This window comes from Vitis vinifera, chromosome 4 (assembly GCF_030704535.1).
Source record: "Vitis vinifera cultivar Pinot Noir 40024 chromosome 4, ASM3070453v1".
Classification (NCBI taxonomy): Eukaryota; Viridiplantae; Streptophyta; class Magnoliopsida; order Vitales; family Vitaceae; genus Vitis; species Vitis vinifera.
Window position 1 is genome coordinate 16,403,129 of NC_081808.1, and position 15,708 is coordinate 16,418,836.

At 30.6% G+C, this 15,708-nt stretch overlaps 1 protein-coding gene across 1 annotated transcript; it reads left to right on the forward strand.

The window, feature by feature from the left end:
• The first annotated feature begins 462 nt into the window (after nucleotides 1-462).
• LOC100267223 (U-box domain-containing protein 9) lies at nucleotides 463-3,368 on the forward strand. The gene is made up of 3 exons (XM_059736345.1): nucleotides 463-1,045; nucleotides 1,602-2,914; nucleotides 3,003-3,368. Exons 1-2 carry the CDS (start codon nucleotides 758-760, stop codon nucleotides 2,679-2,681), a joined length of 1,368 nt encoding a protein of 455 aa, XP_059592328.1. The 5' UTR covers nucleotides 463-757; the 3' UTR covers nucleotides 2,682-2,914; nucleotides 3,003-3,368.
• The last annotated feature ends 12,340 nt before the right edge of the window (nucleotides 3,369-15,708 follow it).

Here is a 15,708-nt window from a genome sequence, read left to right on the forward strand (position 1 = left end):
GAAATTAATATGCAACAACATTTTAAAAATACTATTAAAATACCATTAAACATTTTTTAGTTTTATGCAAACATTATAATATTTTACTTAAAAAGCATTTCTAAGGGAAGTGTTACAAATAAAATCCTCATAACCTCAACGTAATTTAGAGCATATTTAATAATGATTTTAGGAATAATTTTAAATTTTTTTAATATTTAAAAGATAAAAATTTTAAATTTTAAATTTTAAATTATTAAAAATATTAAAAACACTTCTTAAAATCACAATGAGAATTTTTAATCATAATCTCTCTAATAAAGTCCATAACTCACTTTAATGCTATGTTTGGTTCAATGAAAAGAAAAAAAAAATGTATACAAAAATTATTTAAATTCTTTCAAGAATTAGAAAGCGGTTGTACCTTGTAACCATCCAAGATACAAAAAAGGGAAGGACATATAAATATGGGGGAGGTGGAAGAAACTAGGAAGACCAAAACCCAAATTTGTGCCATCAATTTCCTCATCGACCTTGCAACCACCTCCACTACCACCACTTATATAAATCACATTCACACAACCCCACCTCCCCCAAAAGTTGTGTTAATAATGTTTGGGAGGTGACTGGTGAGGCTTTGGTTTTTGGGTGTTTCTATCCGATTTTTCCTTTTCCCATTTAATGCCCATTTTAATTTTTACTCTGAAAAAAAGGTGGGCAATATACATATATAAATTCCCATTTGGTTTGGCTCTCACAATTTTCATGTTTCATCTTCATGGCCAAGTTTGGGGTCTTGGAAACTGATCCATCCATGGCAGCCAAGGCCACAGAGGAGCTGAAGAAGGAGTTGCAGAGGCTGGTGAGCAGAATTGTTGATGAAGATGAGAGCTGTGCTGACACCACTGATAAGGCTCTCAAAATTTTGTTTGCTTTGAGAGATTTCAAGTTCAAGGGGTCCCTTGATTTTGGGGTTGAAACGGAGAATCCGGCTCTGCCTCAGGAGTTCAGGTGCCCTATTTCCAAACAGCTCATGAGAGACCCTGTTGTGGTGGCCACTGGCCAGGTTTGGTTTTGAATTTCTTTTTCTTTTTCTTGTTATTTTTCTTTCTTTCTTTCTTCTTTCCTTCTTTTTGGGTGGGGGTGGCCGGGTGGAGGGTTTGATTCTTGGTTCTTTGATGGGAATTGGCCTCTTTTCGTCGTTTTGGTTTGTGGGGTGTGTGTTTTCATGAACTGTTTTCTGGGTAAGCGTTTTCCCTGCTGCCAAACAGGACTTGGGTTTGTTTTTATGGAAACAACTTTCCCAAGTGAGAACAGAAAAAACATAAAAAAAGTTCCAAAAAAAAAAAAAAACTGTTAGGGTTGTGTTGTAACTACTATTTGGTTAAGTATTTTTCGTAGAACTGTTTCTTGAAAACGCATTTAGAGAATTGTTCTGTGTTCTTGTTTTCAAAAACTTATTTCTGACTACTGTTATCATCGATTAGGATCAAAGAGTCCTAAATATGTGATAGGATCTTCTGAATTGTGCCTGTCTTTTGAATATTTTCTGCATTTGTTGCGATAATTTGATTCAATTTGTTTAAGTTGGAGTTGATTGATTGTGTTGTTTGAATTTGTAGACATATGACAGGCCCTTCATTCAAAAATGGCTGAAAGACGGGCATAGGACTTGCCCCCGGACCCAACAAGTCCTCTCCCATACCATCCTCACCCCAAATAATTTGGTTCGAGAAATGATTTCAGAATGGTGCAAAGAACATGGGATTGAGCTTCCGAAGCCAGTTGAGGATGTCGATGAGGAAGTGATCACAGATGCAGACAGGGGGCACTTGAATTCGTTGCTTGAGAGGATGTCCTCTTCTGCTTCTGATCAGAAAGAGGCTGCAAGAGAGCTTAGGCTGCTCACAAAGAGGATGCCGTCATTTAGGGCCCTTTTCGGTGAATGCACTGATGCAGTTCCTCAGCTGCTCAGCCCGCTCTCACCAGATGCAGTGGATGTTGATCCTGAACTCCAAGAGGATTTGATCACCACAGTTTTAAATCTCTCGATACATGACAACAACAAGAAGCTAGTTGCAGAGGATCCAATGGCAATCCCCGTGCTCATTGAGTCCTTGAAGAGTGGAACCATTGAGACTAGGACCAACGCTGCTGCAGCCCTTTTCACATTATCAGCCCTTGATTCGAACAAGCTCATTATTGGGAAGTCAGGTGCTCTGAAACCTCTATTAGACTTATTGGAAGAAGGGCATCCATTAGCCATGAAAGATGTTGCCTCGGCCATATTTAATCTATGCATTGTCCTTGAGAACAAAGGGAGGGCTGTCCATGATGGGGCAGTCACAGTGATTCTGAAGAAGATCATGGATGGTATACTTGTTGACGAGCTATTGGCTATTCTCGCAATGTTGTCCAGTCATCAAAGGGCTGTTGAGGAGATGGGGGAGCTCGGAGCAGTTCCTTGCTTGCTTAGAATCATAAGGGAGAGCAAATGTGAGCGCAACAAGGAGAATTGTATTGCCATCCTGCACACGGTTTGTTTCAATGATCGAGCTAAATTGAGGGCAATCAGAGAAGAGGAAAATGACTATGGTACAATCTCGAGGCTGGCGCAGACTGGCACTTCGAGGGCTAAGAGGAAGGCCAACGGCATCCTTGAGAGGCTGAATAGAGTTGCTTTAATCACGCACACTGCATGATGAAATGAACGAACACCCCAATCCCTATTGTCAATACTCTCACTTCATCCATCACTTGTACAGACCAAACCCAAACTCTGTCACACCTGTAAAAAGAAAATGACCACATATTCATACACATTTTCGCTTATTCATCTTGAGCAAGCTCTGGTCCATCTTGGGCATATAGATTATCAAAGAAAACATGGGATTTTTACTTCTTTTCATCATCAATAAATACATTAGCATTACTGGTAAGTCTAGTTTTTTCTTGTGCTTATCTTCCTGCTTATGACTTGTCATATTCATTGATTTTTCGTATTTTTGGCTTATATGATGCAGGTGTCCTCTTCAACAGGTAATATTGGAAGGCTCAAATCTGCATTATGATTCCTGGCTTTGTTTTCCCATCAAAAGGGAGGAGGGGTTGGTCCAACCTGCAAAAGATGACAGAATTACAGATCAATGAACCAATGAATATGACGGTAGGGTCTACTACTTTGTTCCTATCACTATATTACTTTTAGAGTGTCGGTACCATCTTACATCATATTTGTTTTGTTTGTTTAATACACCGCTTTTGCGTGAACTTAGTGTCAATCAAACTGGTTTATGATAATATGATAAAGTTGGATTGTACTATACAACCATGGAAATAAAAAGGAAACCAGAAATAGAAGAAAGCAGACTGATGTTGAAATCCAGAAACCGCGTTTTCTATCTTTGCTATGCCTTTTTCTGTTATCTCATCATCTGGGTTTCATATGTTTATAGGAAATTTTTGGGGACAATTGTAGGAAAATTCTTCTTACATACAATTATAGTAAGCTGATACTTTCGCGTAAGATGTAGGTAGAGCTGAAGGATAAAATTGCAGTTTCTGGGTAGTTGACTGGCAAAATAGAATAGAACAAGAGGACTTTTGTGAGGCTTTTCTCTTCATGTGATACTATTTACAACTACTTTTTGAGAAGTCATCTTCCTCCTTATGTTGCATTTTAGGTGATTGTATACTATGTCTTCATCATTATCTTCAATATTTAGCACTATCGACAAATATAGTTAGTTCGATATCGATATCTTTCTAGATGTACTTTTGTGCCTTTATAGTTACTATTACCGGAATTTATTTGGCGTAGTAGGTTTAATCACCCTTTAATGTCATGGTCTTAAGCCTACTTGATTTAGATGTGAAATAGGTTTAGCTATTAGACTACAACAAATTTAGAACCATTGGATGCAAACCCTAGTTTAAGATAAAGCTGTATTAATTTTTCAGTTAAATTAAGAGTATTTATATATTATTAGAAAACCAACAGAAACTATGGCTAGAAATTCTAGGGGAAGGAAAAAATTGAGGGAATGATTGGATTCTTAGGTAGGATAAATAGGGTTTGGGAATAGACTAAATTGAATATTAACTCTTTCCCATGAGAAAAATCCAAACCTATGGTTCTCAAAAAGACAATCCAAACATGTCTCTTTGTGTGGGCCAAATATCCAATAGAAACTTTTGATGAAATCGGGGACATGTGTAGCTGACCCATTGGATAGCTGCTTGTTGCATAGTGAGGAATCTAAAATTTGATGTTATATGGTGTGTATTGAGATAGGGTTGGCTAAGAAGATTCCAATGGTGTCACACACCTGTAATTGATTTATTTTTTTGTTTGGCTTGTAGCAAAATGCTAGTCCTATGAACTGTCTAGAAAATGTCATGACCTCAATGGACTTATTTTTTAATTTTGATTTTTTTATTATTATTGCCCGGTTGGTAGATGGGCTTTAAGAAAAGGTGGAGAATACCCCATAAAAAGTAAAATGAAATTCCACAATATGAGAAATGGGGTTGGAGTATAACTTTATTCCATTGTTGAAAAGTAGTGATTTGAAAATGAAAGCCTTAATCGGTGGAAGCATGTCTTGAGGAATATGTCCCTGACTCCACTGCCTTCCATCTTCCTTTCATCAAGGCTTTATATCAGCGCCTCACATACCCTTTCTGTCTATATCTTTTTGGAAATTAATCATTTCTTCAACCTTGAAGTAGTTGCTAGATCAAGAATCAGGCCATTGGTTCATTTGTCGATCCAAAAAGGAAAAAATGTTTAATTTGCAAAATGTCATTTCCCTTAATTTAAAGGAAAATTGCTAATCTTTCCATGTTCATCTCCTTTTCTTTTTTTCTTTTTTTATATATAAAAAAAAAAAAAAACCAAACCATATTATTAATAGGCAATATCTCTTGATTTGTGTGGAATCACTAATTTCCTTTCTCTTTTTGGTAACCCCAACCTCTCTTGATTTACGAAAATGGGTTGGTCATGAAAATAATTCTAAGTCTCTAATGTGGAGTATGGGGTCACCGCCCAAATAGAGTATCTCCATTTCTACATCTTTATTCATCCCGTTAAGGAATTTTCAAACTTTGTGACCCTTTCAAAGCCAAAATTTCTAAATTGATTTTATAGAGAATTAGACCAAAAGGTCATGGGTAGGTGAGTACCATCTGACATATTACTTTTGCTTTCTTTCTAATAGTACATAATATGGACAAATTTGAACCAACCTACATTAATAATTAAAGGGAAGACGAGCATTGATGTTGATGTCTAGTGGCAAATTCCATCCACCATTCAAAAAGATCCTTCCATTAGTCCCACTTTAGGCTGAAAAGTTCTTGATGATATCTACAAATCAAATTAGGTTTTCTAAGGTTGTTGAATTGAAACCCTACCCAAAAAAAAAAAAAAAAAAAACACCCAAAAGAAATTCTTATCCGTCCTTGTCTTAAAAATTCGAAATTCAACCATTATTGATCTACAAATTTATTTTATAATTAGTTAAAAAGATTAAGGTGGGGTCAATTTTTTGGCTTCTGTTTTTTTATTCAACTAAAAAACAAACCTCACTTAAGTTTGACTATGTCTCCTATAAAGTTGAAAATGACTTCATCCATAGAAATTACCAACACAAACCATTCGTGGATTTTCTCATGAAAATTCTTACCCTAAAATTTTGTATGGGATTCTTAGTGTATGGACTTATAGAGAGAGTGGTGTATATCAACCTTTCGGCTCTAAGTGGTCCTTACAAAAGGAGAAGCTTTATTTGAATTCTTCTTTTTTTGTCTCAATCTTTTTGAGAGCGACAAGCAATAGTACTAGAAAATGTTTTAAGATATGGTTTAGGGTTTTATACCCTTCTAAAAGAGGGATGTCGATAATGAAAGCCTTAAATTGGCCGACATGCTTTAAACATCCATTCATTCGTATTATATGCTTCCTTCCAACCCCTAACCACTTCTTCTCTTTCTCGTTATGTTTTCTTCTTATCCCTTTACATCTACGTCTATACGCAATATACCATCAATTTTTTCTAAAGTTTTCCATTGAATGGTATACTAATATATGCATCCAATAAAATAAGAGTTAGGTGGTCATGGGGAGATTGTTGGATTAGTGGTGATGAGAGCGTATGTTTGGGTTTTTTTTTTAATTTAAGAAAAATGCAAACAAAAGAGATAATTTTAAAAAAAAAATAGAAGAAAAATAAAAGAAAATAAAAAATTCATTTAAAGTTAATAAATGAATTCATTTCATTTGTTTTTTTTTTATCTAAATTAAATAATTTGAAAATATAGAAATTTTTTTAACTAATTTTAAGTATATTTGAATTATCGGGAAAAGCATGTTTTAATACAATATATGAAAAAATTCACAAAATAGGAAATCGGATTTATAAAATACAAATTTCAAATAACTATATTTCATGTACTTTTTGATCAAATGTACTACTATCTTTGACAATTTAGGTAAAAAAAATAATAAAATAGGAATTCGGATTTATAAAATACAAATTTCAAATAATCATATTTCATGCACTTTTTTATCAAATATATTACTCTTGACAATTTAGGTATTATCTTTTAATGATATAAGTATTATTTCGGATCATCTTAGATATTATTTTTTATTAGTGAATATATGAAATTTGAATTATTTTTATAAAGTTCTTATTTTGTAATTATTTTTATATGAGCGTGAAAATAAACTTTTTTTATTTTCTTTGTTATTTTTTATGATAAACCAAATATGAGAAAATAATTTTTATTAGCAATTTTTTTTTCTTTTCTTTTTGCTTTCTTGAAACAAAAAGATAGCCTAGGTGAATTAAAAGAAAATTTCTTAATTGGATAATTTTCAATTCTTAATTGATATATATATACTTTGACCTGGTCAATTTTAATATTATGAAATTATTATTAAATACAAAACAACTTCTAGTAGAAGTCATAAAAAGACGTTCTTATTTCTTAATGAATCACGTTTTATTATATTTAAATATTTTGGATCCCTTCCTTCCTATTTTTGTTATTGTTTTTGTTTCTCTCAATAAAATTTAGGTTATGTCTGATACCAGAAAATACTAAAAAAAAAAAAAATGTTATGCTATGTTTGGTTCTCATAAAGTATTAAGGACAGAAAAAAATATTAAGGAAAATAATTTTCTTATATTTGGTTTTGTTATGGAAAATAACAAAGAAAGTTAAATATAATTAAAATTATTAAAAAAAATTCTATATTTTTAAATTATTTAATCTTTATATAGAAGAGTTAAATAAATAAATAAAAGTTTGAAATAATATATCAAAATAATTTATGGACTTTAAACTTATTTTTTGTTTTCCTTTTTTTTTTTTTATTTCTTTCTACTTTTCGTCTTTTTTTTTTTTTCTCTTACATTTTCCTTCAAACTTTCTAAAAACCAAACATAGCCTTAAGAAAAATGGTTTTCTCTTATTTGGTTTCACTCTAGAAAATATAAAATAAAATCAAATAAAATTAAAATTAATTTGAAATTTATATTTTTAAATTATTTAATCTTGTTATAACATAGAGAAATAAGTAAAATGAGTTTGTTGAAAGGTATAAAAAAAATTATTAAATTTAAACTCTTTTTTTTTTGTTTTCCTTCGTTTTTTATTCCTTTCTACTTTCCTCTCTATTTTCTTCCCCTAACATTTTCTCTCAAATTTTATGGAAACCAAACATAACCTATAGTTTTGCATGTTAACTTTTTCAAAAGTTTTTTCTTTTAGGTTGTAATTGGTTCCTAAAAGTACTAAGAAAAAAAAATACAAAGGAAAATGATATTTTCATGTTTTATTGTCCTATGAAAAATATAAAAGAAAATCAAATATAAATAAAATTAATTAAAATTTTATGTGTGTTTAAATTATTTAATCTTTATATCAATGAGTTAAAATAAATAAAATAAGTTTGAGGTAACAAATAAAAATAATTTATGGACTTTTAATCTATTTTTTTATTTTTCTTCACTTTTTCTTTCCTTCTACTTTTCTTTTATATTTTCTTTTCCTTGTATTTTCTCTTAGATTTTCCGGAACCAAACATTGCCTTAATATAAGTATTTTGCAAAGGCATAATCCATTAAGCAGTTTTGATTAGATTGATTGGGTCATGTTAAATTTGACACGAATAATCCATTAACTTACATGTTATCTTACTTGACATTTTTTATTACTTAATAATTATAATCCATTTAACATGTTTAATAATCGAGTCTCAAATTAATTGTAATTTTGTCTATTTTAAAATTAATTTATTAAAAAGTATAATACAATTAATGAAAATTATTAACAATAATTTAATTTTTAAATTTTTTTCAAATATATATAAATTAAAAATTTTGTATAGGAAAATCATAAGGTATAGAATAGGTGGGTATTAGATAAATCAACTTAATAACTTAAAGTGACTTAATAACTTAATTTAAGTCATTAAATAAATGAAGTATGTTTGGTAAAATAATTTAATGATTTAACTCAAAGTCAAAAATAATTTTAAAAATAAGTAAAAATAATTAACTTTTTTCTTAATTCTACTTCTTCATTTTATCTTTTTACATTCATTTGCAAATAATGAGATAACTTATCACTTTTCATTATCAATCAAACATAGGATAAGATGTGTTAATCTTTTATCCTATCTTATGTTATATCCGGATAATCTAAATTATAATTGTGCCAAAATGACACCATGGTAATAAATAAAATAAAATAAAATAAAATAATAATTAAAAAAAAAAAAAAAAAACAAACAAACAAACAAAACCTATGAGTGCAATTGTATTAATAATTTCCAAAATTTCATTTTAAATTTTTATGGGTTTTTTATTTGGAATAATTTTTAGTATCAATATTTATGAAACATTTGAATTGACATTCCCAACTATTAATTATTTTAATCATTTATAATTATTGATTACTTGTCGGAAGGCTTTTCATTCATATTGGACCGGGCCTTAAATGAGGATGTGACCACGATAACGGCCCGGGACCACAATTAAGGGCCTTAAATTTTTCTTCCTCTTAAATATTTCTAGATTCGATGTGGCACAAATATAATTTTTAAATAAATTAATTAAGTTTTCAATAAACTTTTATATCTTAATTGTTTTTCTTTATATTAGGCTTTGTTTTTAAAAAATAATAAAATTTTAAAATTATTTTCCTTTACCTGAAAATATGAAAATATTCTTAACATATTTTTCATATTTTTAAACACTTTTTAAAAATAATTTTTATTTATAATAATTTTATTTTCAAACATTCTTCATATTTAAAATAATCCTAAGATACTATATTTTATAATTTTAAAACAAAAATCTATTTTTCTTAAAAGATTATCAAACATGTTTTCTAATTTTTTTTTTATCCTTTCAAAAAATAGTTTTAAAAAATATCTATGTTTATGTTTGGTTATGAAAAGGAAAAAAAAATTATTAAGAAAAATGATTTTCTCATGTTTAATTTTACTATAAAAAAAATGTAAAAAAAAAATATTAAATATAATTAATTTTTAAAAAAAAAATTGTATATTTTTAAATTATTTAATCTTTATATAAAAAAGTTAAATAAATTAAATATAAAGAAAAAAAATAAAGGAAAATAAAAAATAAATTAAAAAATGTTATAATTGAAGTAATGAATGTCATCACATTAATGTTAATTAAGTATTATTTATGACTTTCATTAATACTTATTAATGGAAACAATTAATGTTATTTATGAGTTTCATTAATATTCATTAATGGGAATATTAATGGAAGTCATTTGGAAAGCCTATGAAAGGGCTTCCCGTCTCCTGTAATATACATCCCGAGAAAAAGAAAGAAATTATCTTCCTCTCATTCTCTCTCCCTCTTTCTTTCATTTTCTCAACTCTCTTATCTGATTTCTTCTTCCCTATTATATATCAAAGTAAGATATATTTCATTTCTACTACTTTGATTTGCATTGTATTTGTCCTTGTTTTACAACACGTTATCAGCACGAATTGCTTTGAAGGTAATTCTCGTATCTTAAACTTGAAGTTATTTATATAGAATAAAATTTTACATATTTGTATTATTGTTGATTTGTTTTGTTACATATTGTTAAAAGTTATAAACAAATTATTTGATTTTGTTTATAATCAAAGTTATACCAATGCTATCAAGTTATTATAATTGATTCTAATAATATTGTTTTTTTCATATATATGAAGTTATTTGACAATGTCGAATATCACAAAACTCGAATTTATGGCACTTGACATTTCGGGAAAGAACTATCTATCTTGGATCTTTAATGCTGAAATACATCTTGATGCAATGAACCTTGGAGCTACAATCAAAGAACGAAATCAAGCATCCCTGCAGAATCGTGCAAAAGCACTGATTTTCCTTTATCATCATCTCCATGAAGGTTTAAAAAAAAATGTTTTTGATGAGAAATCACCAATCTCGTCCAACTGGATCTGAACCATTCTCTGAAGTGAATGCAATATCATCCCAAACTCGTGGACATAGATGAGGACATGGTCGTGGTCGTGGAAGAAAACCCCGATACCATGGTTCTTATAGTAATAATTCTCAAAAAATGAAAGCCTCATTGCACCACCAGAAGTGGAACAATACTGAGACAAAACAAGAAAATGGGACGCGTTTACAAGATAAACCTCCTAAGAACCATGAGAATAATTGTTATAGATGTGGTATGAAGGGGCATTGGTCGCATACCTGCCGTACGCCCAAACATTTGGTCGACCTTTACCAATCATCAATAAAAGCAAAAGGAAAAGAGATAGAGATGAACTTTACTGATGGTGATGGATTGGACCTAACCTACTATGGCATTGATTTCTTTGGAGGTCCTAATGAAAAAACAGATCATTTGATAAATGATGAGAAAATTAACATTGATTGATGTTACTTTATATATGAAATAATATATTATTATGTCTTATATTTACATCTGATTTTCTTTATTATTTACATTATGCCTTGTTTTTTTGTTATATCTTAAATCCATGTGTTATTTGGTCTCAAGATGAATGAGGATGATGTATGTCTCGCAAATTGTGCGACCACACACACAATTCTTAGAGATAAAAGATATTTCCTCGAATTGACATTAATAAAAGCTAATGTAAGTACTATATCTGGTACTACAAACTTAGTTGAAGGCTCTGGAAGAGCAAACATAATATTGTCAAATGGAACTAGATTCCATATAAATGACGCTTTATATTCTAGCAAATCTAGAAGAAATTTGCTCAGTTTTAAAGATATCTGCAGAAATGGATATCATATTGAAACTATGAATGAAGATAATGTAGAATATCTTTACATTACTTCCATTAAATTTGGTCAGAAGCTTATAATGGAAAAACTCTCGGCTTTCTCTTCTATGTTGTATCATACAACTATAAAGCCTATTGAATCATATGTTGTCGTGAACCAGAAGTTCAACGACCCAAAAGTTTTTGTCCTTTGGCATGACAGGCTAGGTCACCCAGGGTCTTCAATGATGCGTCAAATAATCGAACACTCACATGGGCATCCACTAAAGAACCAGAAGATTCTTTCGCCCAATGAATACTCATGTGCTACTTGCTCACAAGGTAAATTGATAATCAGACCATCTTTTACTAAAGTCATATCCGAGTCACTAGACTTTTTATAAAGAATACATGGGGACATATGTGGGTCTATCCATCCACCATGTGGACCATTCCGTTATTTTATGATCTTAATAGATGCTTCTACTAGGTGGTCACATATTTGTCTCCTTTCTACACGTAACGTTGCCTTTGCTAGACTCCTTGCACAAATAATCAGATTACGAGCACAATTTCTAGATTATCCAATTAAGACAATACGTCTTGATAATGCTGGCGAATTTACTTCTCAAACATTCATTGACTATTGCATGTTAGTAAGGATAAATATTGAGCATCCTGTTGCTCATACTCATACCCAAAATGGTTTAGCAGAATCCTTCATCAAACGTCTCCAATTAATAACTCGACCATTACTAATGAAAACCAAATTACATACTTCCGCCTAGGGACATGCTATTATACATGTTGCAGCTTTAATCCGTATTCGACCTACAACTTACCATGAATACTCCCCTTCACAACTTATGCTTGGAAAACAACCAAATATCTCTCACTTACGAATCTTTGGTTGTGCAGTATATATACCAATTGCACCTACACAACGCATTAAAATGGGTCCCCAACGAAGACTTGGGATTTATGTAGGTTTTAATTCAATATCTATCATAAGATATCTTGAACCTTTGATAGACGATGTTTTTACAGTTCGCTTTGCGGATTGTCATTTTAATGAGAGTGTTTTCCCGTCATTAGGGGGAGAAAAGACGATTCCTGAAGAACGACGAGAAATTAGTTGGAAGACATCTACTATGACCCATCTTGATCCTTATACAAATCAATGTGAACTAGAAGTTCAAAGGATCATTCATTTGCAAAATCTTTCAAATCAATTACCAGATGCATTCATTGATACAAAGAAAGTGACAAAGTCACATATCCAGGCTGCAAATACTCCAGCACGAATTGATGTCCCTGTAGGACAGTTAAAAAATAAATCTAAGATACGCTTGAAGCGTGGTAGACCTGTCGGCTCAAAGGATGTAACTCTCGGGAAGAGAAGAACCCAAGAAAAACTTGGCACTCTAGAAGAAACCATCAAAATGACTAATCAATTTAAAATTGATAAATCTATAGCCCTATAAGAGGCACAAATAATGCAGAAAACCCCTGAAGAGGCACATATTGAACAAGAAGCCCCTGAAGAGGCACATGTACCTAAAAATTGTGATATCTCAGTAAGTTATGTACACATGGGAGAAAAATGGGATCGAAATAATATTGTTATTAACAATATTTTTGCTTTCCAAGTGGCCTCTAAAGTCATAAGAAATGATGAAGATCTCGAACCACGAAATGTGGAAGAATATCGACATAGAAATAATTCGCTAAAATGTAAAGAAGTTATACAGGTAGAGTTAAACTCATTAACAAAACAAAAAGTTTTTAGACCTGTAGTCCAAACAGCTGAAGATATAAAGTCTGTTGGGTACAAATGGGTATTTGTACGAAAGCGCAATGAGAATAATGAGATCATAAGATATAAAGCGCGATTAGTAGCACAAGGTTTCTCGTAGAAACCTGGTATTGACTACGAGGACATATATTCTCCTGTCATGAATGCAATCACATTCCGTGTCTTAATTAGTTTGGCAGTCTCAGAAGGATTGGATATGCATCTCATGGATGTTATTACAACATATTTATACGGATCCATAGATAATGATATATACATGAAAATCCCTGAAGGATTTAAATTGTCTGGAGCAAATAGTACAAAGCCTCGTAGCATGTACTTAATCAAGTTACAACAATCCTTGTATGGATTAAAGCAATCTAGACGCATGTGGTACAATCGCTTTAATGAATACTTGCTAAAAGAAGGGTATGTGAATAACCTTATATGCCCATGCATCTTCATTAAGAAATCAGAAACCGGATTTTCAATTATTGCAGTGTATGTTGATGACTTAAATCTTGTTGGAACTCCTGAAGAGCTCACAAGAACAAATTACTTGAAAAATAAATTTGAGATGAAAGACCTTGGAAAAACAAAATTTTGTCTCGGCCTACAAATCGATTATTTTCCAAATGGAGTTTTAATACATCAATCAACATACATTAAGAAAGTTTTGAAGCGTTTTTATATGGATAAAGCGCATCCTATAAGTTCTCCAATGGTTGTCCGATCATTTGATGTGAAAAAAGACTCATTTCGTCCTTGCGAAAAAGATGAAGAGTTACTTGGTCCTGAAGTACCATATCTTAGTGCTATTGGTGTACTTATGTATCTTGCCAATTGTACACGTCTAGACATTGCTTTTTCTGTCAATTTATTAGCAAGATACAGTTCCGCTCCAACTTGAAGACATTGGAATGGTATCAAACATATATTGCGTTATCTTCGCGGAACTACTGATATGAGTTTATTTTACTCAAGGGAATCAAAGCAACAATTGCTTGGATATGCCAGATGTAGGATATCTTTCAAATCCACATAAAGGTAGGTCACAAACAGGGTATGTGTTTAATTGCAATGGTACTGCTATTTCATGGAGATCTGTCAAACAAACAAATGTGGTCACATTATCAAATCATTCAGAAATACTGGCAATTCATGAAGCAAGTCACGAATGTATATGGCTAAGATCTATGATCCAACATATTCGGGAATCATGTGGACTCTCCTTTATCAAAGATGATCCGACAATATTATTTGAAGATAATGTTGCATGCATTGCACAAATAACAGGGGGTTATATTAAAGGAGATAGAACTAAACACATTTCACCAAAATTCTTTTATACACATGAATTCCAAAAGAGTGGTGAAATTGATGTGCAACAATACGCTTAAGTGATAATCTAGCAGATTTATTCACAAAATCATTGTCAACCTCAACATTCAAGAAGTTAATACACAATATTAGAATGCGTCAACTCAAGGATATCTACATGAGGGGGAGTATGCTTGTAAAAAGGTGTTAGTATACTGTACTCTTTTTTCCTTCGTCCAAGTTTTGTCCTACTGGGTTTTATTGACAAGGTTTTTAATGAGGCAATCCTAATATACCAAGAAAAGAATATTGTACTTTTTTTCCTTCGCTAGGTTTTTCCTATAGGGTTTTTTACTAACAAGATTTTAATAAGACATATTCTTCAATATGGTGGACATCCAAGGGGGAGTGTTATAACTGAAGTAATGAATGTCACCACATTAATGTTAATTAAGTATTATTTATGACTTCCATTAATATTTATTAATGGAAACCATTAATGTTATTTATGAGTTTCATTAATATTCATTAATAGAGATATTAATGAAAGTCATTTGGAAAGCTCATAAAAGGGCTTCCTATCTCCTGTAATATATATCCCGAGAAAAAGGAAGAATTTTTCTTCCTCTCATTCTTTCTCCCTCTTTCTTTCATTTTCTCAACTCTCTTCTCTGATTTCTTCTTCTCTATTATATATCAAAGTAAAATATATTTCATCTCTACTACTTTAATTTGCATTGTATTTGTCATTGTTTTACAACAAAAGATAATAAAATATTTTTATTTATTATTTTCAACTCATTTTATTTATTTTAACTGATTGATATAAAAATTAAATAATTTAAATATATATAAGTTTTTAACTAATTTTAATTATATTTGATTTTTTTTCATAGGTAACCAAATATGAAAAAATAATTTTCTTTTGTATTTTTTTTCTTAATATTTTCTCAAAACTAAACATAAAATAAATCTATTTTTTATTTTTCTGAACATTTTTCCCCCGTGTATTTTCTTTCAAACTTCCCCAAAAATAGCCTTAATTTTAGTATTTGGTTTGTTTGATTTGCATTTCATTTTCTATTTATGAAAATAAAAAGTCCTAAAATGAAAAAATTCTTAGAAAAAACTAGACGTGAAATGAGTACTAACTTTACAATTATATAACAATAAGGCATAAAATGACTTTATTATTTCCATTTTAAATAAAAGAAATATTTTTTGAATTTTGGGTGAAAGATATAATTCCATATTTATATATATCAAGTAGCATTACAAATAAATATTGAAAAAATAAAAGAAAAAA